General features: G+C 40.9%; 1 protein-coding gene across 2 annotated transcripts in view; it reads left to right on the top strand.

Annotated features, from left to right (window-relative positions):
* POP1 (POP1 ribonuclease P/MRP subunit) overlaps positions 1–22,281 on the top strand; it is a 35,539-nt gene extending 13,258 nt beyond the window's left edge. The window contains exons 7-17 of one of the 2 annotated variants that reach the window (XM_087447600.1): positions 547–734; positions 1,421–1,677; positions 1,789–1,882; positions 4,076–4,187; positions 4,774–4,893; positions 5,128–5,301; positions 10,039–10,154; positions 12,151–12,342; positions 13,988–14,142; positions 18,847–19,179; positions 20,141–22,281. In XM_087447600.1, coding sequence (XP_087303726.1) covers positions 547–734; positions 1,421–1,677; positions 1,789–1,882; positions 4,076–4,187; positions 4,774–4,893; positions 5,128–5,301; positions 10,039–10,154; positions 12,151–12,342; positions 13,988–14,142; positions 18,847–19,179; positions 20,141–20,795 — 2,396 coding nt within the window. In that variant the 3' untranslated portion in view covers positions 20,796–22,281. The remainder of the gene's footprint in view (positions 1–546; positions 735–1,420; positions 1,678–1,788; positions 1,883–4,075; positions 4,188–4,773; positions 4,894–5,127; positions 5,302–10,038; positions 10,155–12,150; positions 12,343–13,987; positions 14,143–18,846; positions 19,180–20,140) is intronic. The other variant, XM_004431198.3, reaches the window with a different exon arrangement.
* The last annotated feature ends 551 nt before the right edge of the window (positions 22,282–22,832 follow it).

Here is a 22,832-nt window from a genome sequence, read left to right as displayed (position 1 = left end):
GAAAGGTTGGGGTGGCTTTTAAATCATTTCTAACATTGTCAAGTGTAAAGTGAGAGAACCATTATTCTGGTGGAGTGAATTTAGTCAGGAAGAACCTCAAAACTCATTAAATCATTCATTCGGGGCCAGCCTGGTGGTGTAGTGGTTAAGTGCGAGAGCTCCACTGCTGGCGGCCCAAGTTCGGATCCCGGGCGCGGCACCGATGCACCGCTTCTCAGGCCGTGCTGTGGCGGCGTCCCATATAAAATGGTGGAAGATGGGCACAGATGTTAGCTCAGGGCCAGTCTTCCTCAGCAAAAAAAGAGGAGGACTGGCGTGGATGTTAGCTCAGGGCTGATCTTCCTCACAATAAAAAAAAAACAAAACCATTCATTCAATAAATATTTATTGAGGACTTACTGTGTGCCAGGCTTTGATCTAAGCAGAAATCAAAACCAAAGCCTCATCCCTCCTGAAGATAGACAGTAAATAACAATGTGGCTATCAGGAAGTAATCCTGCAGTCTCAACACTTGAAATTGTGGAATCTTGTTTTTGTTTATGTCAGGATTGACTTTTGCCGCAGTTCACTGCTTGTCTGGAAAGCGCCAAGGTAGCCTCGTGCTCTACCGGGCAAATAAATATCCCAGAGAAATGCTGGGGCCTGTTACCTTTATTTGGAAGTCTGAGAGGACCCCTGGTGGCGCTTCGGAGAGCAGGCAGTTGTGGATCTGGCTTCATCCAACTCTCAAACAGGTATAGTCCTGGACATTATTTCCCAATCACTCTGTTACTGCATTCTTGATTACTATTGGGAATCAATGCTGTAGAAATTTAAATAGTATAAAAGTTTGGCTGTTAGTTTGGTATTTGAATATAGGAAGAAAAGTTGCGTGAATATTAAATGAAGCAAATCTTGACCTGTCACTTTGTAGTAAGCCATGAGTAGAAGTGGAGATGGAAACCAACCTTACCATGCAAATGACTTGAAATGTTGCATTTGGACTAATGCTTCCACCGTGCCTGAATTAGTTCATAGGTATTTAGGTGCCTGTTAGAGCCTATCTGATGATGAGACGTTGTTTTGAATAATTCTGATGATTTGTAATACTGCATTTAGCTTAGCTTCCCTTTTTTAGCATACTCACTGCTTTTATATGGTAGACTATACAATTTTCTCTTTAAACTTTTTTTAAAATTTAGTCACAATAGTGGTGTTGTTTTCATTAATCTTTGACATTTAGGAGTTTTTCTCGTTGTTCAAAGTGCCATGCACTACTCAGAAAACCCAAAAAAGCTTTTTGATGATGATGAATTTAATTTGTGAAGGGATAAAAATGTAAAGTTTTAAAAGGAGAAGAAGTAACAAACTAAACCTATTTAAATTTGTAATGTATTTAAATTTCAAAATTTAAAAGTAAAGTATTTAAATACACCCTTAGGATATCTTAGAGGAAATAAAAGCAGTGTGCCAGTGTACGGAACCCATCAAATCTGCTGTCTGCATCCCAGACCCCCCTCTGACACCATCCCAAGAAAAAAGCCCAATGGAACTGCCTGAGGAGAAAATTGGCAGGAAAAGAAAACGGAAAGATGATGGAGAAAATGGTAACCCAATTAAAAAAGTCATTGGTGACGGAACTAGAGATCCACATCAGCCATATTCTTGGATCTCTCCAGCCACAGGCATTATAATCAGGTACGGGTTGAATTTGCTCTGAACATTTTGAGTGATGGTGTTGTTTTTGCCAGTGGCACAGACGTTGTATATAATGGAAGTTTCCATTTTAAAACCTTTACTGTCTTTCAGTGATTTGACGATGGAGATGAACAGATTCCGGCTGATTGGTCCACTTTCCCATTCCATCCTCACTGAGGCACTGAAAGCTGCTTTTGTCCACACCGTAAGAAAAAATGTGACTGTAATGTTTTATTTTAGTCATGTCCATCTTAGCAAATTTGTGAAACCTTACATATAATTTGGTAACATTTTGGGCCATGGTTATAAATGTTTATTTCCCTACTTATGCTTATTATTAAAGACTTTATCTTCTTTTGCTTCTAGAAGAACAAATCTAAGTGAATGTAATTAGTAAACTGACTTGTTCTTATTTAAATATAGACTACTTTTGCAGCGTGTGAGTCTTGTAGAAGGGTCTTCTGCTCCTTAGGTGGGGACCCGGGAGCCCCTAAAATCCCTGAAAGTGTGTGCAAATGTTTTTTGTTTCTGCTTGTGTCACGTGTATTTTCTGGGGCTAGTTTTAAGAGTCTGTGGTCCCTAAAAAGGTTGAGAGCAATATGTCTAGTGCAGCACTGTCCAGTAGAACTTTCTGTGCTGATGATGTTCTGTTGTGCTATCCAGTATGGTAGCCACTAGCCACATGTGGCTGTTGAGCACTTGAAATGTGGCTAGTGTGACTGAGGAACTGAATTTATACCTTTATTTAATTTTAATCAACTAAAAATTAAATTCGAATAGCTCTTGAGTAGCTAGTGACTGCCATGTTGACATCGCAGGTCTAGAGAGTAGAGCCTAGACTGGGAATCAGACACTCTGGGTTCAGATTTGGTGTGTTTGCCTATATTAGTGCAATTAACCTTTCAGTGTCTGTGCCTCTCACAGATTTGACGTGGTCAAATATGATGATAGATCTGAACAGATTTTGAGCTTTTAGAAGAAAGATACTTAAAAAACAAGGCTACTTCTGTCTCTCTCTTCATTGCTTCCACGCTAGCTTCAACCACTGTTGTCTTCCTGAATACTGAAGCACCTTCTTCACTTTCCTCCATCGTTCCTCCTTTTCACTCCATTCTCCACGAAGGAGGCGGAGTGATCTTTTAACAATTTGTTCTCATCGTGTTACTCCCTGATTAAAAGCTTTTGAATAGCTTCTGATTGTATTTAAGATAAAATCCAAAGCCCTTAATGTGACTGTGTAATCTTGTTCCTTCCTGCCTCATCCCTCCTCCCCTCCTGCACTTCAGCCACACTGGCCTTCTTTCAGGTACTAGAATATGTCAGTTCTCATCTCCCTTAAAGCTTTCGCACTTGCTTTTCTCCACCTACCAGAACATCCTGCCTCCACCACTCTTTGCTTGGCTAAACCTTCCTCGTTCTTCAGGTTTCACCATTTATGTCGTTTCCCTCTAGAATCCTTTCCTGATCCCGCAAAGTTAAATTATATCCCTCCTGTTGTTTTCATTACATCTCGTACACTTCCTCAATTTATATGTCCAGATTTGTTTTGTATTTATATGATGTTTGTGTTGAGCTTCGTGACAGCAAGGGCAGGTTGGGCCTGTTCTTTACTCTGCCCCCAGCGCTTAGCACAGTGCCTGGCGCAGAGTAAGTGCTCCACTCTAGCTAATAAGTTGCAGGGGGAGGGAGGGTTTGAACCTAGGAAGTTTGGTTCCAGAGCCTGTACTTTAAACTACTAAGCTATGCTACCTGAGTTTCTGTGAGGTAAATGGTGCCTGTCACAGGTTGCCTCTTTAGAATCTGTAAGGGCACATCCTCCTTCAGTGAGCTTCAGTGTGAATCATGGCTATAGGTTCCCTTCCAGGGCGTGCACACGGTAGTTGGAGTGCCTTTTGAAACCTTGCTCGATTCCTAGTTCTGTCCAGAAAAAATATAAGTATTTGTGTGTCTTATTTGAAGTTTCCAGGCATATGATATAGTTGTAATATATCCTTTAGCTGAAAATTTCTTCAAAAGGTATTAGTTTGGTTTGTCTTTGGTGAGGAAGGTTTTATTGCTTAAATTGGTGGTAGTGAAGTTGGCAATGGTGGGAGAGGAGCAAAGAGCAAGGCCTCTCTTGTCTGCGCTCTGCTGGAGAGAGAGAACGCAGGTATGAGGTAGCCCAGTTAGGTAGTCTCTGTGAAATCTTGAGAGAAGTGTAATGCTGTGTCTTGCCTCTAATTAGAAGAGTAGTTAGTCTGGTATTAATTACTGTGTTAAATATAGTGGCAGTTTCCCTGATTCCCCCCATAAAACATTCGTTCCCATACAGAAAAGAAGGGTAGGGGCTGATATCAGCCATAACAAAATTAAGTCTGATTCGTTGTTTGTCTGGTGAATGGGAGTCGTTATTTTTCAGGAGGGAGAGGACACAGAGAAAACACCTCACCACTGGTGGATTGAAACCTGTAAGAATCCGGATAGCGTCTCCCTTCATCACAGACAAGAAGCCATTTTTAAACTGTTGGGAGGTATACAGAGGGAGTCCTGGGGTGTGTTGGGGAAGAAGGGAGGAGTGGGAAGTGGGTTACAAGAGCATTTTGCAGTTGGGCTGCCTACGTGTATTGGTGCTTTCTAACTTATAACTGTTTGTTATAATACAGCAAGAAAGTAAGTAAGAGAGGTGCCTGAACTCCGTGAATAAACACTATTTGAGTTTGTTAATGAAACAACAAACAAATGAGATGTTAGTATTCTAAATAACTGGCATTCTGATACTTAGATAAATGCACATACCAGGTACTAACCTCAAATCTGTACTTAACTGCACATGATTGCATTTGTGCCTATAGCTACTATTGTTATCGTTGATAGAAACATACATGTTCAAGTTGTAAAATAACTTCTTAGTTAATTTAATGTTTTTTGTAAGAAACCATTCTTTGTGAATGTTAATTTATTCTCTAAAAGTATCAATGGAAAAAAAAGAGAATACGTGTTTTTAAATAATTAGCCCAAGAAAAAAGTTTCATTAGAAAAATTTTAAAACACAAGTAAATATGTATGTATTACGAATGACTTTCCCTAAGCTTGTTTTTTTTTTTTTTTTTGCTAAAGGAATAACATCACCAGCAGAAATTCCAGCAGGTACTATTCTGGGACTGACAGTTGGGGATCCTCGAATAAATTTGCCTCAGAAGAGGTCCACAGTTTTGCCTAATCCAGAAAAATGCCAAGGTAAAGTTCTTGAAACACTCCTGGTTTTCCTTACTATTTTGAGCAGTCTCGTCCCGTTAGAAGAGCTCTGTCTGTGACACTTTGCAGTAACTGCAGCTGTAAAAATTAGGGCCATCTTTACCTGCCTGCCTTTCAAGGTGATTATGATCAAAGGAGATGGTGTGTGTGGAAGTATCTTTGAACATGTAGCCTGATCCTTATATTCATTTTTTTTCCTGAGTTCTTTATTTTTAGTAAAACCTGTCTCTCTGCAAACTGGGTTCTCTGAATATGCCTGGCATTTCAGAATTTTAATTGTGAGGAAGGGATCTGCACCCGCAGCTGGTCTTGTGCTCATTGGAAGCCTCTGTCTGACCATACAGATGATCCAGGTTCGAATCCTGGCAAGGCCATCCCAGGTGCTGAAGGGTAAGATGTCTTGGTTTAGACTCAGTAGAGTGGCCTGAGGGAGTTTGGCTGGGTGGCATAGGAGGGTGGGTAGGGGCTGGCTAAAATTTTAGTCTGATCTGGGATTTGCAGCAGTTGGGATAATGTTACGTTGTATTTACTGTCGTTTAAACAGTTTATTGGAAGAATCATTAAAATTAGCTTGTGAATTTTTGGAGAAAAAGTACAGGTGGTGTGTGTAGTAACAACTTAAGAATTTTTTTTACCTCCACATGTAGTTAGATAGCTTAACGGGGCAATAAATTACTCTGTCAGAACTTCACATGAAAAGTGGATTGGATGAGAGGGGAGTTTGAAGTTATATAGGTAAGTTAGTTAATTATAGAGCCTAAGACTTTAATCAATGAGTTGTTGCCTCTTTTCTTTTTTAATGGCAGTATGGTCTGGTACAACCATAAAAGTTTTAGTGTCTACAAGTTCATTAATGTTGACTATCATAATCGCCTTAAAGCTATAGTTAAATTCCACTTAGTTTCTCTTGCTGCCTCAAATTCGTTTTTGGGATGAGGCAGTTTTGTATTAAATCCTTTCTAAGGCTTTTATCTTAATATGAATCAGTTCAAGGAAAATTAAAATCTATCTTGAAAAACGTGATTTAATTTCTGCTATAAAAGCTTTCCATCTTGTTAGTCATTGTGGAATTTCATTAAAACCTGTTTTGTGGAATTTCATTAAAACCTGTTTTAAGTAATTTCTTTGAAGTATTGGCATGTGAGCTACATAGAGAAGTAAACTTCTTAAGGAGGTGGTATTAGACCAATATTATTAACAGATGTAACGTATTATCTAGGAAGATAATTCAAAACTAAAGTTAGAAATATACTTTGATGAGCTGAGTCAATAAATAAAAGATTAATCCTTGGAAGAATCTCAATGTCATGATGATCTAAAACTTAATTCTCTGACATCCATCCAGTCTTTCTATGTCTGAAATCATTCTCTACCTGTTTTGACTTAGAACAGACCAATTCTGGTGCTACTTAAACCGTGAAGCGGTGTTTGATGCGGATAACAAACTCTTTTATTTTCTTATGTGTACTGGGAGTTAGAGAGCTCTGAAGAGAGAGGGTACAGGAACGTGATATTGTAATAAGAAATACATATTTTGGTTTTTGTCCACAGTTCCTGGCACATAGCTCCTAAAACCCTGGTAATTTACTAAATGATAAGTGCCATAAAGGCTAAAGGAGGGTCTTTTGTTATTCATAACAAGCCCCTTTCAACCACACCTGAAGTTATGTTAATGAAGTCACTTCTGGAAAGCCCCTGAGGATGCTGGGTGAGTTGCCAGGGGAACCAATCACGTGATTACAGGCTTGGAACTTTCAGCCCCCACTCCTTCGCAGAGGGTAGGGGGTCTGGAGATTGAGTTGAGTCACCATTGGCCAATGATTTGATCAACCATGCCTACTTGATGAAGCCTCCATAAACATCCCAAACAATGGGGTTCAGAGAGCTTCTGATTTAGTGAACATGTGGAGGTGCTGGAAGGATGGAGTGCCCAGCGATGGCCTGGAAGCCCCGCACTCCTTCCCCCATGCCTTGCCCTGTGCATCTCTTCCACCTGGCTGTTCTTGGTTGTATCCTCTTATAAAAAACAAAAACACCATAATCTAGTCAGTGATCTGTTTTCCTGAGTGTGGGAGTTGTTTCTAGCGAATTATTGAACCCAAGGAGGGGGTCGTGGGTCAGACCAATATATAGCCCATTGGTCAGAACTTCGGGAGGTGGGGACTTTCAGTTGGTGTATGAAGTGGGAGCAGTCTTGTGGGACTGAGCCCTTAACCGACGGAATCTGGTGCTATCTCCCGGCAGATAGTGTCAGAATTGAGTTAAGTTGGTGTCTGAGAATTGCTTGCTGTGGGAACGACGGTGGCACATTTGAGTGTCAGAGGTATTGAGAGTAGAGTAGTAGGAGTACAGAGAAGGAAACTTCCAATGAAGAACCTAAGTGATGAGCTGTATTCTTACTTGCTTTGAGAAAGTTTACTTGATCATTTGGTTCTTGATTTTGAATTATGTATTAATAATGTGTTGTTGCAAATCTTTTCAACTTCATTAAGATAGCATTTCACTATGTGTGTAACTGGTTTTTGGGTAATTTCTGCTATACTATTATTTAAGTATTTGCTCTCCTTAGCATCTGCTGATTTGTTTTGATAGATTATTTTAACTAGTCTTTGTCTTCCACGGATGAATATTTTGCTTTAGAAAATATTGCACTTAGATTGTGCTCATGGCTTTTTAAAATCTTTCTCTTTACACACTCTTTGTTAGTGTGGACACCAAACACAGGAAGAGTCAAGTTGCCTTTAGAATGATAGGTGAGAGATCATCCCTTCACTTTTTACAGCTTTTGCAAGCACTTTTAGAGCACTGGTCTGCAGTTGACTTTCAGAAATGCACATTTATTGGTCATCTTGCCATGACTTCCCTGTTTCTGCTCTTAGGAGAAAAAAATCCTAATTGCTACAGCTGGGCCCCTTTAACAGTTCTGTGTATTTAATTTAAAATAGAGTGAGTTTGAAGACTGTAACTTTGATTTATTTGATTCCCAGATCAGAAAGCTTATATTATTAGTTTCCTTTGCTTCTCTAAGTAAAACTTAATCAAGTTTTAATTTAAAATTTGAGCATCTGTAAATACATTTAAGAAAGGAGAAAACAGGCTATTTCCTTCAACCTTTAAGTCACAATTCTAGAGTTATGTAGTCAATTAGAAAGCTTTTCCTAGGTATGATAAAGAATATACTTATAAGAGTCGTGGGGAAGGACTTAGAATTTCATTCAGAATTGATAGTCATTCTCGGCACACCTAGGTGCCTGCTAACCAGCTGGTAACTTTCTGTTCTCTCGCTAGTGAAGACTCTTGACCTAAAAGGGCCTTCCCCTTTGCCGTCAGACTTACTCTGTTTTGTTTTAAATAGACTTTACATTTTAGAACAGTTTTAGGTTTACGGTAAAATTGAGTGGAAAGTACAGCTAGTTCCTATATACCCCTGCCCCCACACATGCACAGCCTCTCCCACTATCAACATCCCGCACCATAGTGGTACGTTTATTACAATCCGTGAACCTATATTGACATGTCATTATCACCCAAAGTCCATAATTTACATTAGGGTTCACTCTTGGTGTTATATATTCTGTGGGTTTTGACAAATTTATAGCAACATGTATCCACTGTTATAGTATCATACAGAATAGTTTCACTGCCCTAAAAATCTGCTGTGCTCCACCTATTCATCTCTCTCTCCCTCTCTCAACCTCTGATCTCTTTACTGTCTCCATAGTTTTCCCTTTTTCAGAATGTCGTATAGTTGGAATCATACAGTATGTACCCTTTTCAGATTAGCTTCTTTCACTTAGTCATATGGATTTAAGGTTCCTCTATGTCTTTTCATGGCTTGAAAGCTCATTTCTTTTTAGTGCTGAATAATATCCATTGTCTGGACTTACCGTTTACTTTGTTTCATCTATTTATTTATTATTATTTTTTAGAATATTTGAAGATGAGGTTGTGCTTTCCTGTGTCTTTACACCCTTTGTCTGCAGCCAGGTCTGAATAAAATCCCACTTCCTTCACTCAAGTCTGTGGCAGCACTCTGCAGGAAAGCGTTCTGGGTGGACAGAGGCTGTTTGAAATGGGGCTTGTTTGCTCCTAGATGGGCTTTGTGAACTTGGGCAGCACAGAGCACTGTCACTTGATGCTGTTGGTTATTATCTCCATGAGGAAGAGCAGTGTACTAGAAGCAGTTGCTGCTTTAGGGAGCTTTTATCTCAGATCTTTCCATCAATTTAGTGTTCTCTTTGTTCTCCCCTGAAATCTGTCACATTATGGTCCAGTTGCTTCCAACTTATTTTTTTTCCAGCCCTCAGACCCACGCAGGTATGTGCCTTTGAGTGACCTTTCTATGTTGGCATTTTAGGACCTTAGCCAAAACTCGTGAATTGTGTGACTTTTTTTTTTTTTAATTTTTCAGTCCAACAAAATAAGATTTAGAAGACTTTTCTCCCCCTAGTGTTTAAATGACTATGTGTAGGAAGTCTCCTCTATCAATACATATGTTTATAACTGAAGAAAGTTCCTCCTCTTTTCCCACTAGAGTGTTTTGGCATGGTGTGGCTTATTTAAAGGGATGAAACAATATATTTCACAGAAAATATGCTCATTTTAAAGGAATGAGAAAAATATGTTTTACAGAAAAAAATATTCAGTTCAATAAAAAAGGGTTATCAGAGACTTGAAATAACAGGGCAGAAGGAAAGGGTTGTATCTGTTGGCTCACCACTATTGGGCCAGAAATGATATAAAGAGCCCTGAAGCCAGTAGTTAAAATATGGCTTGTGCTGTTGTAGCATATTGTCAAGAAATTGTTTGCCCGTGCAGTGGTCCTAGAATTTGATTATCTTAAATGTGGAATTAGGCCGTAATTTAGAGGCAATTTAATGTGATATTTGCATCTAATACACTAAAAATAAATGTCAGAGAAATAAGTTTAGGAGACTTTGCTATTTCACGGATTATGAAACCAACTGTAAGAATGATTTAATTTCTAGTCAAATAAATCCTTCTAGAGAAGTTAAGTAAGTGCCTATAAAATATTTTCTTGTAACAAAAGGTCAACTGGCAACGATTAGAGTTTGACTTCATTGATTGAAAGGATGTGGTTTGAAGGCTATTTCTTTTCCCTCTTAGATAATGAGCAAGTTAGACAGCTCCTTCTGGAGGGTGTGCCTGTGGAGTGTACGCATAGCTTTATTTGGAACCAAGCTATCTGTAAGAGTGTCACAGAGAATAAAATCTCGGATCAGGTAACGAATGGTGTACGGATTATTGGTAAAGTCATGAATACAAGTTGAAATTCATTGCTCTAGAGACCATAAAAGTTATTTTATACTTTATAGAATCTCATAGACTTCCTTTTATTTTCAAACAATTTATTGATCCCTGACTTAGGATATATACTATGATTTTTTTCTGTTCTTAGAGAAGAATAATCTCTAGAAAAATACAAAGACTTTTTCTTGAAATGATAATCTCATCGTGAATACATGTTTTTCTTTTATTGTTTTTTTCCCTTAAGTGTTCTCTGTCTTTAATTTCACAATGATTGAGCTCCTACCAGGACCAGGTATTGTATTAGGTGATGAGGTACATGACTAGGATAAGAAGTGCAGGGTACAAGGGAAACCCAAAGAAGAGATACTAAGCCCAGACTAGGGGAATTGGGGAAAACTTCCTGGATGGAGGAGCTGACTCTTAGGTGGGTGGTCAGAATTAACCAGACTTCTCGGGGCCAGGGGCCAGGAGCCAAGGCTGCAATGGAGAAAGGATTGCTGGAAGTGAGAACAGCATGTGCAAGGGCCCAGGCCAAAAACAGGGTGATGTGTTCAGGAATATCCAAGTAGATCAGTAGCTTGGAGTTGAGGGTGTGGCAGGAGATGAAACTGAAGAGATAAATAGGGGCCAGAGCATAAAAGACCTTGAGGCATTTGAAGGATTTGGACTGAAGATGTAGGGTGTCATTGCAGGTTTTAAGCCGGGCCATGACATGATCAGATTTCACTCTGGTGGCACTGTGGAGGGTGGATTAGACGAGGGATGGGGATGGGGAGGAGCTGGAGAGAGGACTTGTGGTTGGATGGCCTTAAAAGAGACCCTGGAAATAGTCCATAATTCAGGACATGATGGGGCCTGAATTGTGGCAGTGTGGCTGGAGTGGGGGCTGAGATTTAATACATATTCCTGGAAGGTGAAACTGACAAGACTCTGGTTGATCGGAAGATGGGGAGTGAGAAAGGAGAAGACTTGTAGAGATTACCTCCTAACAGTCTAGCTTGGGTTTAGGAGCTCAGCTAGAAGAGAGCCAGAGCCAGGTCTGACTTGTCACTGCTGTATTCCCAAATCCTAGAAGAGTGTTTGGCATATAACAGGTGCTCGTAAATATTTGAATGGATGAATGAATGAATGAATGACCTGTGAGAATTGTGGCGTCTTGTAGCTGGATGAGGAATACAGGAGGAAAGTGAATGCAGTGGGAAAGATGAGTTCAATCTTGGATAAACTGAGTTTGAGGGGCCTCAGGACTTCCCAGGAGCAGATGTCCAGGAGACAAATTTGATCCCAGGAGGAGAAGTCGGGGCTAAAGAGATAGATATTTTGGAATTACCAAGATGTAGAGGATAGTGGAGACGCAACCAAAGGTAAAAAAATCAGGACTTGGTCATGGCTTGAAGAGCATCCATGAGGTAACAGTTAGACTGTAGCATGGAGGTAGTCTCTTGTCTAGTTTTCTCAACTGAGTAGTAGGCCACTCCTACCCGTTCATCTCTTTACAGCTGGCAAGAAAATCTGGAAGGATGTTGTTATCCACTGCCTGCAGTCCACTTAACAAATAATTTATAGCATCTTCTATTTTAAATCCTTAAGACCTGGTGAGAAATTTTCTCAAGAGCCAGAGTATTTTAACCAAAATAAATGTAGGGACAGAGTGTCAAAATATAAGATTAATCCTGATATAAGAGATTAGCAGAATTAATGTATATTATTTTATAACTTGGAATCATCTAGTATATTCTAGCCCAAATTTAAGATAATTTGGCATTTTCTACCAAAGCACTTGTGTAGAGGAAAATCATTGTAGGAGGAAGACCTTGTACTTAAGATGTCTCACATTTATTTATTGAGAACAGTTTTTCCTGGCTTTTAAAAAGAGCATGTAACTTCTAAAGCTGCTTATAGGGAGATGCAGTAGAATCTCCCAGAAGACTAGGGTTATTTGTCTTGAATTATTTTCTTCCACTTTAGGATTTAAACCGGAAGAGGAGTGAGTTGCTGGTGCCCGGGTCACAGCTTGTTTTAGGTCCCAGTGAATCCAAGATACCTATACTTCTAATTCAACAGCCAGGGAAAGTGACTGGTGACGACCGACGAGGCTGGGGAAGTGGCTGGGATGTCCTGCTCCCAAAGGGCTGGGGCATGGCTTTCTGGATTCCATTTGTAAGTTACTTTTTGATTCTGACTAAGAGTTGCAACATTTAAAATACATTTCTAATAAATACCAAGTGCTGAAAATGTTCCAGACTTTATGTGCAACTTAGAAATTGAGTGCCATTCTTCTGCCCTTAGAGCTATAATCCTGATACAAGATACTTCCTCAAGTCTCTGGAGCCAAGTTTTCGTTAATAAGACTTGTGCTGACATCGTGAAATTTTTTTTTTTTTCCCCTTTTCTCCCCAAAGCCCCAGTAGACAGTTGTACGTCATAGTTGCACATCCCTCTAGTTGCTGTATTTGGGACGCCGCCTCAGCATGGCCGGACAAGCGGTGTGTGAGTACGCGCCTGCGCCCAGATCTGAACCCCGGGCCGTCAGTAGCGGAGCGCGCGCACTTAACCGCTAAGCCACGGGGCCGGCCCCATCATGAATTTTTGAGGTTTTAAAAAGTGGCTTGATTTTTGAATAGTAGTGGCGAGAAAACATTGAAGTTTTTTTACTTCAAGAAATTTGTTACAGTTTAAAAGCAATTTTTATAATTTTCTAATTTTTGTAGATAGAGTACATTTTTTGTTTTTTGAGTGTTGAGCATATGTTCCTATTTATTAACGGCAACTAAAAATTTTATTAAAATCTAGTGTTTTTTTCTGATTAGTTTAAATATTACTTTGAGCTAGAGAGTATAAAAGACATGTAAGACTGTTAGATTTATGCAGATAATTTTAGCGATTGTGCCTAGTGCAAGGGACATTCAGTTAATCATTGAGGAGTGGGAATATTTTAAAATAATTCTAATTTCTTAATTATGAAATGTTTCAAGCATACAAAAAAGTATAGATGCTGATATAATGAACTCTGTACCCTTCATCCTGCTTAAGAAATAAAACATCACAGATTCATTGGAAGCACTCTGTGTATCCCCCTCCAATTCCATGTCTCTCTTTCCTTCTAAAAGAATCACTATTCCGGGCCAGCCCCGTGGCTTTGTGGTTGAGTGCGCTCGCTCCGCTACTGGCGGCCTGGGTTCGGATCGGGTGTGCACCGATGCACCGCTTGTCTGGCCATGCTGAGGCCGCGTCCCACATAGAGCAACGAGCAGGATGTGCAACTATGACATACAACTATCTACTGGGGCTTTGAGGAGAAAAAGGAAAAAAAAAAAAAAGGAGGATTGTCAATAGATGTTAGCTCAGGGCTGGTCTTCCTCAGCAGAAAAGAGGAGGATTGGCATGGATGTTACTCAGGGCTGATCTTCCTCACCAAAAAAAAAAAAAAAAGAATCACTATTCCTGTTTTTGGTGTTTGTCACTATCATGCATATTTTTATAGCTTCATTAAGTATGCTCGTATCCCAAAATAAAATAACTATATTTGACATGTTTTTAAACTTTATATACCTTACTGTATATACGCTGTTGCAACTTGCTGTATTCACTCAACATTGAGATTTTTCGTGTTGGTTGATGAAGCTCTATTTCATTCATTTTTATTGTTACACATATGGTAACCCATTGTAGGGTTATCCCATGATGTTTATCCATTCTCTTTTTGATGGGCATTTAAGTTATTTCCCATTTTCCGCAAATAAACAATTTAGCAGTTTCACTTTAAGTTGGTGTATTGACAAGATCTTGTTGACATTTCTTTTAGATCTATCGAGGTGCAAGAGTTGGAGGATTAAAAGAGGCTATAGTGCATTCTCAGTATAAAAGGTCACCTCACATCCCAGGTGATTTCCCAGACTGCCCTGCTGGGATTCTGTTTGCTGAAGAGCAAGCTAAGACTCTTCTTGAAAAGTACGAAAGGTAAGAATCTGGCTTCTCTAGTTGATAATGTTGTAAAGGAAGAGAAGTGCCCATTCACATTGGCCAGTAATGTTTGGAATGGCTTTGGAAACTCTTATTATATAATGTGGAGTTTTACAGACTTTTCCTTGAATTCAGCATTACCGAGATGTAACTAAGTCAGGAGATTTTCTTGTATCTGGCTTTTATAGGCCCAGCAGGTCACAAACCCTCTTCATGGTTGTTTGCTTATGTTGGTAATGGTGGACACCTCAACTGTGGACGTGAGTTTCAGACACTTGTTAGTAGATTCCCACTACCAACCCCTGCCCCCTCAAAATGGAAATTGTGTTTTTCATAAGTGGTTATAGAGATAATATATATTTATGAAATTTTAATGAAACTATGGATACTTATAAAAATACTTTATAGACTATGCCAGAGAGATAAGCACTGTTTTTACATTTTGGTATCAATCCATCTAGACATTTTTTCTTTTCTTTTTTCTTTTTCTTTTTTTTTTTGTGAGGAAGATCAGCCCTGAGCTAACATCCATGCCAATCCTCCTCTTTTTGCTGAGGAAGACTGGCCCTGAGCTAACATCTGTGCCCATCTTCCACTACTTTATATGGGACGCTGCCACAGCATGGCCTGACAAGTGGTGCGTCAGTGCGCACCAGGGGTCCGAACCTTGGCCGCCAGCAGTGGAGCACGCGCTCTTAACCACTATGCCACGGGGCCAGCCCCTCTTTTCTTTTTTCATTGGGGGAGTGGCCAATGAGGGGCTTTATTTCCGTTATACTCTGAAGTACATGCTGACATTGGGAACCTGTATTTCCTACTAAACTTTAGGATCCTGGAAGCACAGAAACTCTCTTGTTTATTGTGGCATCTGCAGTCTCTAGCCAGTGCGTGGCGCACAGTGGGCCTCAGTAACTTTTACATGCTGACTGATGAATGAGTGATTAATTGAATGTTGTAGTCCCTTGACTGTGAGCTCCACGGTGTGCATGCCTGTTCACTGCTGCAGCCCCAGAGACAGGCAGGGCCTGGCTTTCAGACTGCTTGTTGAGTGACAGATGAGTGAATGAGTGAGTGAATGAACAGGGACACATTCCTGGATTGCTAGCTTACAAGCTCTTGGAGGGCAGTCATCATGTGTGCTATGTCGTCCTTGTGCCTACCATAATATGTAGCTGACGGTCTTCTGTGTGTTTTTTTAAAATAATAATTAACAATAATACTTATTTCTTACCCTTCAGACTTTTTTATGCATACAAATTCTTCATAGGTGCAAATTTTAAAAAAGGATTGTATTATATATACTATTTTGAAACTTGCTTTTTTCATTTAACAATATGTTATGGATAGTTTTCCCATATCAATAAATATGACTGTAAGTCAAGTGTTGGCAAATTTTTTCTGTAAAGGGCCAGATGATAAATATTTTTGGCTTTATGGGCTCTTTGGTTTCCATGGCAACTGCTCAGCTCTGCCATTGTGGCACAAAAGTAGCCACAGATGATACATAAACAAATGAGCGTGGCTGTGTTCCAGTCTCACTCTATTTAAAGACACTCAGATTTGAATTTCATATCATTTTAATGTGCCATAAAATATTATTTTTTTGTTTTTTTCCCCAACCATTTACAAAGGTAGAAATCATACTTAGTTCATGGGTCTTACAAAAACACACAGTCGGATAGGCGTGGCCTGTGAGTCACAGTTTGCCAACTCTTGCTCAAAATATAACTAACTAATTGCATAGGACTCCAGCATGGATGTAGTATAATTTGAGTGGCCCTTTAGGTTATTTCTGATTTTTTGCTATGTGCTTCTGTGAACAGCTTTCCATGTGCATCTTTACATACTTGTCTGATTGATTCATTCACTTAACACGTTTGTTTAGAACCTACTGTGTGTCATACACCTCCTAGGCACTGGGGCTACAGCAGGGGAAGGCAGGCAAGGTCTGTTTCTGCCCTCTGGAGCTTATATTCTTGATGGAAGCACATGTTTCCAGACTGGTAGGTGGGATGGAGGGGGACTAAAATTGCAGCAGAGCCCTTGAGTGGGAAGAGGGGACGGCATCCAGGGCGCAAGAGGAGGGGTTGGCAGTCCATAGGATCAGGCTCAGTTCTCTCATTTTCGTGGGATGGAAGGCTGACACTAAGATGTGGGTACAGATTTAGGTGGGTTAGACTCTGGCAGAGAGATCAGGTAGTACTCTTCTGATTGTGATTGTCTTCTCAGTGAAGAAAGAGGCAAGCTTATCAGTTAGGAATAGGATCCCAGGGGAGAGAGGCTGTCGGAGATTTGAGGAGAGAGGAATCGATGTAAACACTTCTCTGGGCGAGTAGAAGGTAGAAGTGACTGGAGAAATGGAAGAGATTTGTAAGAAAGGTAAGAGTCTACTTGAGTTCTGTGTTTATAGTCAGACCGTTCATGACTGTTGCGTGTTGTTCCCGGCTTTGTTCTGCCAATCAGGTGCTGGCGTGGGGTAGGTGGAGGGTTGAATGTAACCAACATGGGTTCTGCCAGGTGGAGGGAGTTGAGGGTATATGTAAGAGAGTGACTCTCCTATGAACCGTGGAATCTAAGCTTACAGGAGAGAGAGGTGAGAATGGTGGTGAGGAAATGGTAGCATAAAATGAATAGGAGGTTCCAGTGGTTGAGGAATTGTTGCGGGGAGAGGTAAGTGGGCTGGAAAAATAGGAGGCATCACTCTGAGTGTAGGGTACTTGAAATTGAGATTTTAAGGTGGACCGGGTATTGGCCATGACCAGAACTAAGGTGTGACTAGGAGAGTGGTGGTTGAGATGTGGGGTGAAGTAAAAGATGTGAGGTGAGGATGCGAAGTTTCTGGTAGGACAGAGTGTTAGATGGTAGATGCAGAGGCTGAAGCCACTGAGAGTGATGACAGGAGTTGTGATGGAGGGGAAGGCAGTGTGGCAGGTGAATGGGGCGTCCTGGGAAGTTGTTAGCGGACGTGGCTGAAGAAGGAGAGCCAGCGGTTTATCTGATGGCCTGTGCCTCAGGGGAGCTGGGGTCTTGGAGGAAGAAGGAGAAGACAAATGGTCTGGGGGCATCAGGAGGGTGCCTGGCCACCCCTGGGGCCCACGGGATGTGAAAAAGAAACAACCATCACTTTAGAGGAGCTGTAGTAGAAAGAAAGCATAGACCTTAGGCTAAATCCCATAAATAAGATTTCTGGTTTAAATAAGAAAAGGTGCACACTTTAACGATTTGATGTACTATTGACAAATTGCTGTTGGTACTAATTTAGGATTTCACCTATAGTTATGAGGGTGCCTATTTTCCCTCACTCGCACTAACATAGGATATTACCAGTCTTTTCATATTGAAAAAACTATATATGAAAAAATGGCATCTTATTGTTTTAATTTTTTTGTTTGTTTGTTTACTGGTGAGGTTGGATATTTGTAAGTGTTTTTCACCATTGTGTCTCTTTTGTAAATTGCTCGTTTATTTCCTTTTAAAGGTCTCTGGGTGAGGTAAGTACCCTGGGAGTGTTTTTCAGCAGCTGCCTCTCTTGGGAGGCAAGAACACAGTTGGTTCAATCTCTAGAATGTAGGCTCAAACTGAACCTCCAATTAAGCCTACAGGTTCATTTCCATTTGGGGTGCTAGGGCACGGCACATAGTAAGAAGCAAATAGAGGAATGAATGTCTGGGCCTGTCCCAGAGACCGTCAGTCTGAGGACGCAGCCTGGGACTCCCTAAGAGTCCGCCAGCCCAGAATGGCCAACAGCCAGGCTGCTCCCTACCTCGAGGGGTCAGTATGTACCAGAGCAGGCCCTGGTTCTCCCTGGCTCGTGGTCTTTCTCAAAGGTTTTTCCTCGTTCATACATTGCTGAAAAGGTCCACTGGTATCACCTTGTAGAGGGCAGTTTGGAAATCTCTCTCAAAATTGCAAATGCTGATAATACTCTGTCCCTTAGCAGTTGCACTCCCAGGAATTTGTCCTGTGGATATACTTGTGCTTGTGCATCATGCTCAAGGGCATTCATTGCAGCATTGTTTGTAGCAGCAAAAGCTTGAAAATAACCAAAATGTCCTGCGATAGAGGATGGTCTGGATAAACTCGGGGATGAACATACAGTGGGGTAAGATATGCAGCCTTTTACAAAAGAATGAGGGATCTCTTGATGTACTAATATAAAATGATCTCCAAGATATTTTGTTAAATACAAAAAGTACTGTATCTGATACGCCACCAGATAGTACTTTGTATAAAATGAGTAAAAAAGGAAAGATATGTGTACATATCTGCTTGTATGTACATAAAATGTCTCTAGAAGGAAATTAAGAAACTGATAATGACACTGTCTCTGTGGAGGGCAGGTGGGTCCCTACAGGTCAAGAGTGAGAGAGAAACTTCACCATCACCCGTTTTGTACCTTTTGAACTTAGAACGTTGTAAATGTGCAGGGACCATTTAGTTGCCGCCTTTCAGGATGTCACTCCCTGGAGCTGTGCACTGGCTACATGGGGCTACTTTGTGGATTCATCATCTGTTAAAATAAAAATCAAAGAAAACAAGAAGACTCGGCCAATAGAGTTGGTTATTATTCTGTATCATATTTCTTGGAAACCTTTGTTTTGTATGTTTGTTTTTTCAATAGAGATGTACAATGGCCATAATTATTTTAATTGTCCAATCCTAAATCCTTCAAAATTGGTTCTGCTCTTTGATTTTCATTAGACGCCCTCCTGCAAAACGGCCCAACTATGTTAAGCTTGGCACTCTGGCACCTTTCTGTTGTCCCTGGGAGCAGTTAACTCGAGACTGGGAATTAAGAGTCCAGGCCCAGGAGGAATTGTCCGTAGCTTCCTGCCCAGGTGGTGAGGAGAGTGACCTGAGAAGAGACGATGTGCCTTGTGCTCCCCTGCCTGAAATGACTCGTCAGCTGTCCGATGAAGTGGGTTCATCCCTAAATGACTCCAGTGAGCCCGAAGGAGTAATGGACACAGAGTGTCCAGCCCAGGCGGGGACTGGGTGGGTAACGGGCGAGGACCGTCTCCTTTGCGTTCTTAGGTAAGTGCTCACGACTTCCCGATATGTTTTGGATTGTCTGTTTTAATCCTGACCAGGCTACAGGGTGTAAAAGTTATCATTGTTCCTTTTTGCAAAGTCCCAGTGAATTTATGGACTTTCTGGAAGGGAAAGCCAGTCCTTCAGTGTATTATGAGGGAAACAGCTAAATCACATTTGATTTGGGGCATGATACTAACTGACGAAATAATTTAAAGTGTTGTCATCAATAGACATAAACCAAGGCAGTTTTTTCCTGTGACCTATTTCATTTAGTCTTTGTTGAGAAAGCAGTCCCTCACAATTGTGATCTTAGATTATGAAGAGCCTCTGCAAACGCGGAGCAACTGCTCTTTACTTTAGATCACTGAATTGGATTCTTCTGGTTCCTTTTGAGTGATCTGAATTTGTGGCTGCTCAGCAGCCCGTGCATTGTAATATTGTCACATCACAGAGGCTGCTGTACAAAGTGTGTTCTGCTCTCAGTCCTGCTGTAGGCTCTTGGATTTGAGTATCAGTTACCCTTTATTCTGTGCTCTGATTTTAAAAAGTGCTCTTCCCTCTTGCCTTATACTTATTTTTCTGTACAGTAACCACATAATTTCACATCATTCTTTCTTACTTTTCATATAACCGTCCCTTAGAATTTGTTTTCTCATCAAAATATCAGCTCCTCGTCACTCCAGTCCTTTCACTGTGATGATAGCCTTAGATTCTATCCCACTGTCTTATTTTTCTTTGCCTTCAACTTGTTAAACCGTTAGTCCTTCAGTCTCAAAATAGTAGACACATAAAAAGAAAAATTATTACAAAAATGTATTTTTAATTTTTAAAAAATTATAGTTTTGATACTTTCCCGCACAGAGTATAAAAAAGTCAAATTAACTCTAGCAATGCCCAATCTTCTAATTGCATATTTTCTCCTTGGACAAAATATTAAATGTGTGTCTCCAACTTTACATAGGAGCAGACCATCACTGAAGCAGCTGTCAGCCTGGTGTGGGCCTAGCGCTGGGGACGGTCGGGTAGCCCGGCGAGCTCCTGGCAGAGAGCAGCAAGAATTGACCAGAGAGGCCTGCCTGGCCATCTTGGACCGCTTCCCTAGGGCCCTGGTTTGGGTTAGCCTGTCCCTGCTCAGAAAGGGCAGCCCCGAGCCACACACCATGATCTGTGTCCCAACCAAGGAGGACTTCCTCCAGCTCAGTCGGGATCGGCTTTACTGTGGGCCCCAGGAATCCAAGCACAGCGACCCATTCAAGAGCAAGATCCGGGAAGAGAAAGAGAAGAAGAAAATAGAGAAGAGGAAGAACCGAGGGCATGCTGTGTCTGAGGGCCTGGTGGGGGAGGACTCTGCAGCTGGGCGCCAAGCTCTGACCCTGGGCTTGTGGTCAGGCCCTCTCCCAGTTGTGACTTCTCACTGCTGCAGAGTTCTCCTTGGCTTTGTCACACAGGGAGATTTTTCCATGGCTGTTGGTTGCGGAGAAGCCCTGGGGTTTGTTAGTTTGACAGGCTTGCTGGATATGCTGTCCAGCCAGCCAGCAGCAGAGAGGGGCCTCGTGTTACTGAGGCCTCCTGCCTCTCTGCAGTATCGATTTGCAAGAATTGCTATCGAGGTGTGAATGCTGGTTCACATCCTTGCAGGGTATAGATAATAACTGTGCTTGCCAAGTCCTACAATTGGAGAATTTTGTTTTCACTATCTTGTTTCAAAATATGTGAAATTCCTTAGAAACAAGAATAAAAACATTATGTATTATGCAAATAAAGTGTTTACATCATACCAGTAATCTCATTGATTTCCATCTTTCCCTGTCCTTGCTGTAATACTTTAAAATTATTTGGCATATATAACCAAAAGCTTTTGCATTTTGATTTCTTGGTCTGTGTAATTCTTGCTGAAAATAATGCAAAGCTCTACATTTTCTTGTCTCCTTTTTTATTAGGAGCAAAGGGCTGTCAAATCTGTTTGAAAAACTTTGTAGTCATGTGATAAGCAACGATGGTTGTGTAATGATTTGATGTTACAGAAGAGGAAAGGACTGTAAACATCTGGCCTCTGTATGTGAACGATGGGCCCCGTCTGGGCTGTGTTCAATGCTCTACTGTAATCAGCATGCCTAGGAAATGGTGGGAAATTGATTGCTGCCCCTCCTCAGGCAAGCTCCGTTTATGGCAGAAGTGTTGGGGTAGAATTAGAATGGGGGTCTGTGATTTTGTGACTCCTTGTCCTTTTTGTTGTTGACCAACACTTGATCCTAGGAGTTAATTTTTCTGTGCTTTTTGTTTCTGCAGAGAATTTCTCAAAGCCATACAGAAGCATTTCTCAAAATATGTTCTATGAAATGTGTTACCTAAAAAAAGAGATTCCAGGTCAGATTGATTTGGGAAACTCTGGGTTAAATAGTTAAGCATTTCTTTTTAAAGGACTTCTAGAACCTTCCATGTGATGATGTACATTGTGAATCTCCAGGAAGTGGATAATATTTTCTAAATAGTATTTTCTAAATCTTTTTGATCCCAAAACTCCTTTTAGAAGGAGCCCTTTGTAGCCACTAGTGTTCCTTGGAACATGCTTTGGGAAATGTGGCTGTACAGTGTAGTGCTCACCTCTGCAAGGTGGTAACTAACACGACAGGCTGCTTTTAAACATAAAAGCAGTCACGTTGTCCCCTGACATTTTGAGCAGGGTGTAAAAGCGAGGTCTTATCCTGTCCGTAGAAAGAGTGGGGTCATCATTGCTTTTTTTCACTTGCAGAGAAACTAGATGCTCAATAACTCTTAGTTGCCTTGTATGTCTCTCTCATACTCTCAGCTCTTTATTTCCCGGCCATAAATTTATAGCAGAGCTTGAGTGGGATTTTTTTTTTAATTGTACAGTTAGGCGTTATTTCATGTAAATGCATTGGGGTTTCAGTAGCATTTGGCAGTAAATATCTTTGGGGGTGATGAGCTGGGGAGAGAGACAGCAATTATAGTAGTTAATGAAATGTCTGATGTTTTTCCTCTCACCATGTCCCTAACTGTATTTATGTCTAACCCACATGAGACTGAAAAAAATAGTATAACTTCATGTCTGTAAGCAGAATAAATTAAAATGTCACCTGAGCTTCAGTTGTGAGTATTTATTGGACCATTCCTCATTTGTTTTCCAGGCTCTAAGATGCTTCATCTGTGGCTTAGCTTGCTTGGTGACAGAAGCCTGAGTGTGCTCTTTGTCACTGAACCTCTTTCTGTACAGCACCTGCTGGGCCTGCTGCCCTGTCCTCACTCCAGGGGACGAGGCACAATTGCTCTGCCTTGTGGTGGTAGGTCGAAGAACTGTCAGTTGGAAGTGTAGACTAGCATTTCCCAAAATACATTCCTGGGAGCGCTGGTCCCTGGAGATGTTTCCCGGACAAAAGTGTTTCACGGTTAAAGAAATTGAGGGTAAGCTATACAGTGTGTCCTCGGATTGCAGATTCACATGAGTATTAGTATAGTTGAGGCTCTGCAGATAACCGCAGAAAGGAAATCTCCTTCGCAGACCCTCCACCCCCCCTTTTTTGCACACTTATTGTCCAGAGAAGACTAGTTTCATGGAATATACTTTGCAAAACACTATGACAGAATCTGCACACATACAGTAAAGAATCCATTTCTCTTATGAAATAGACTGA

This window comes from Ceratotherium simum, chromosome 23 (genome assembly GCF_057802395.1).
Source record: "Ceratotherium simum simum isolate JZ-2026a chromosome 23, ASM5780239v1, whole genome shotgun sequence".
Classification (NCBI taxonomy): domain Eukaryota; kingdom Metazoa; phylum Chordata; class Mammalia; order Perissodactyla; family Rhinocerotidae; genus Ceratotherium; species Ceratotherium simum.
The sequence above is the reverse complement of the archived record's forward strand: the minus strand, read 5'-3'. Positions and strand labels throughout refer to the sequence as shown.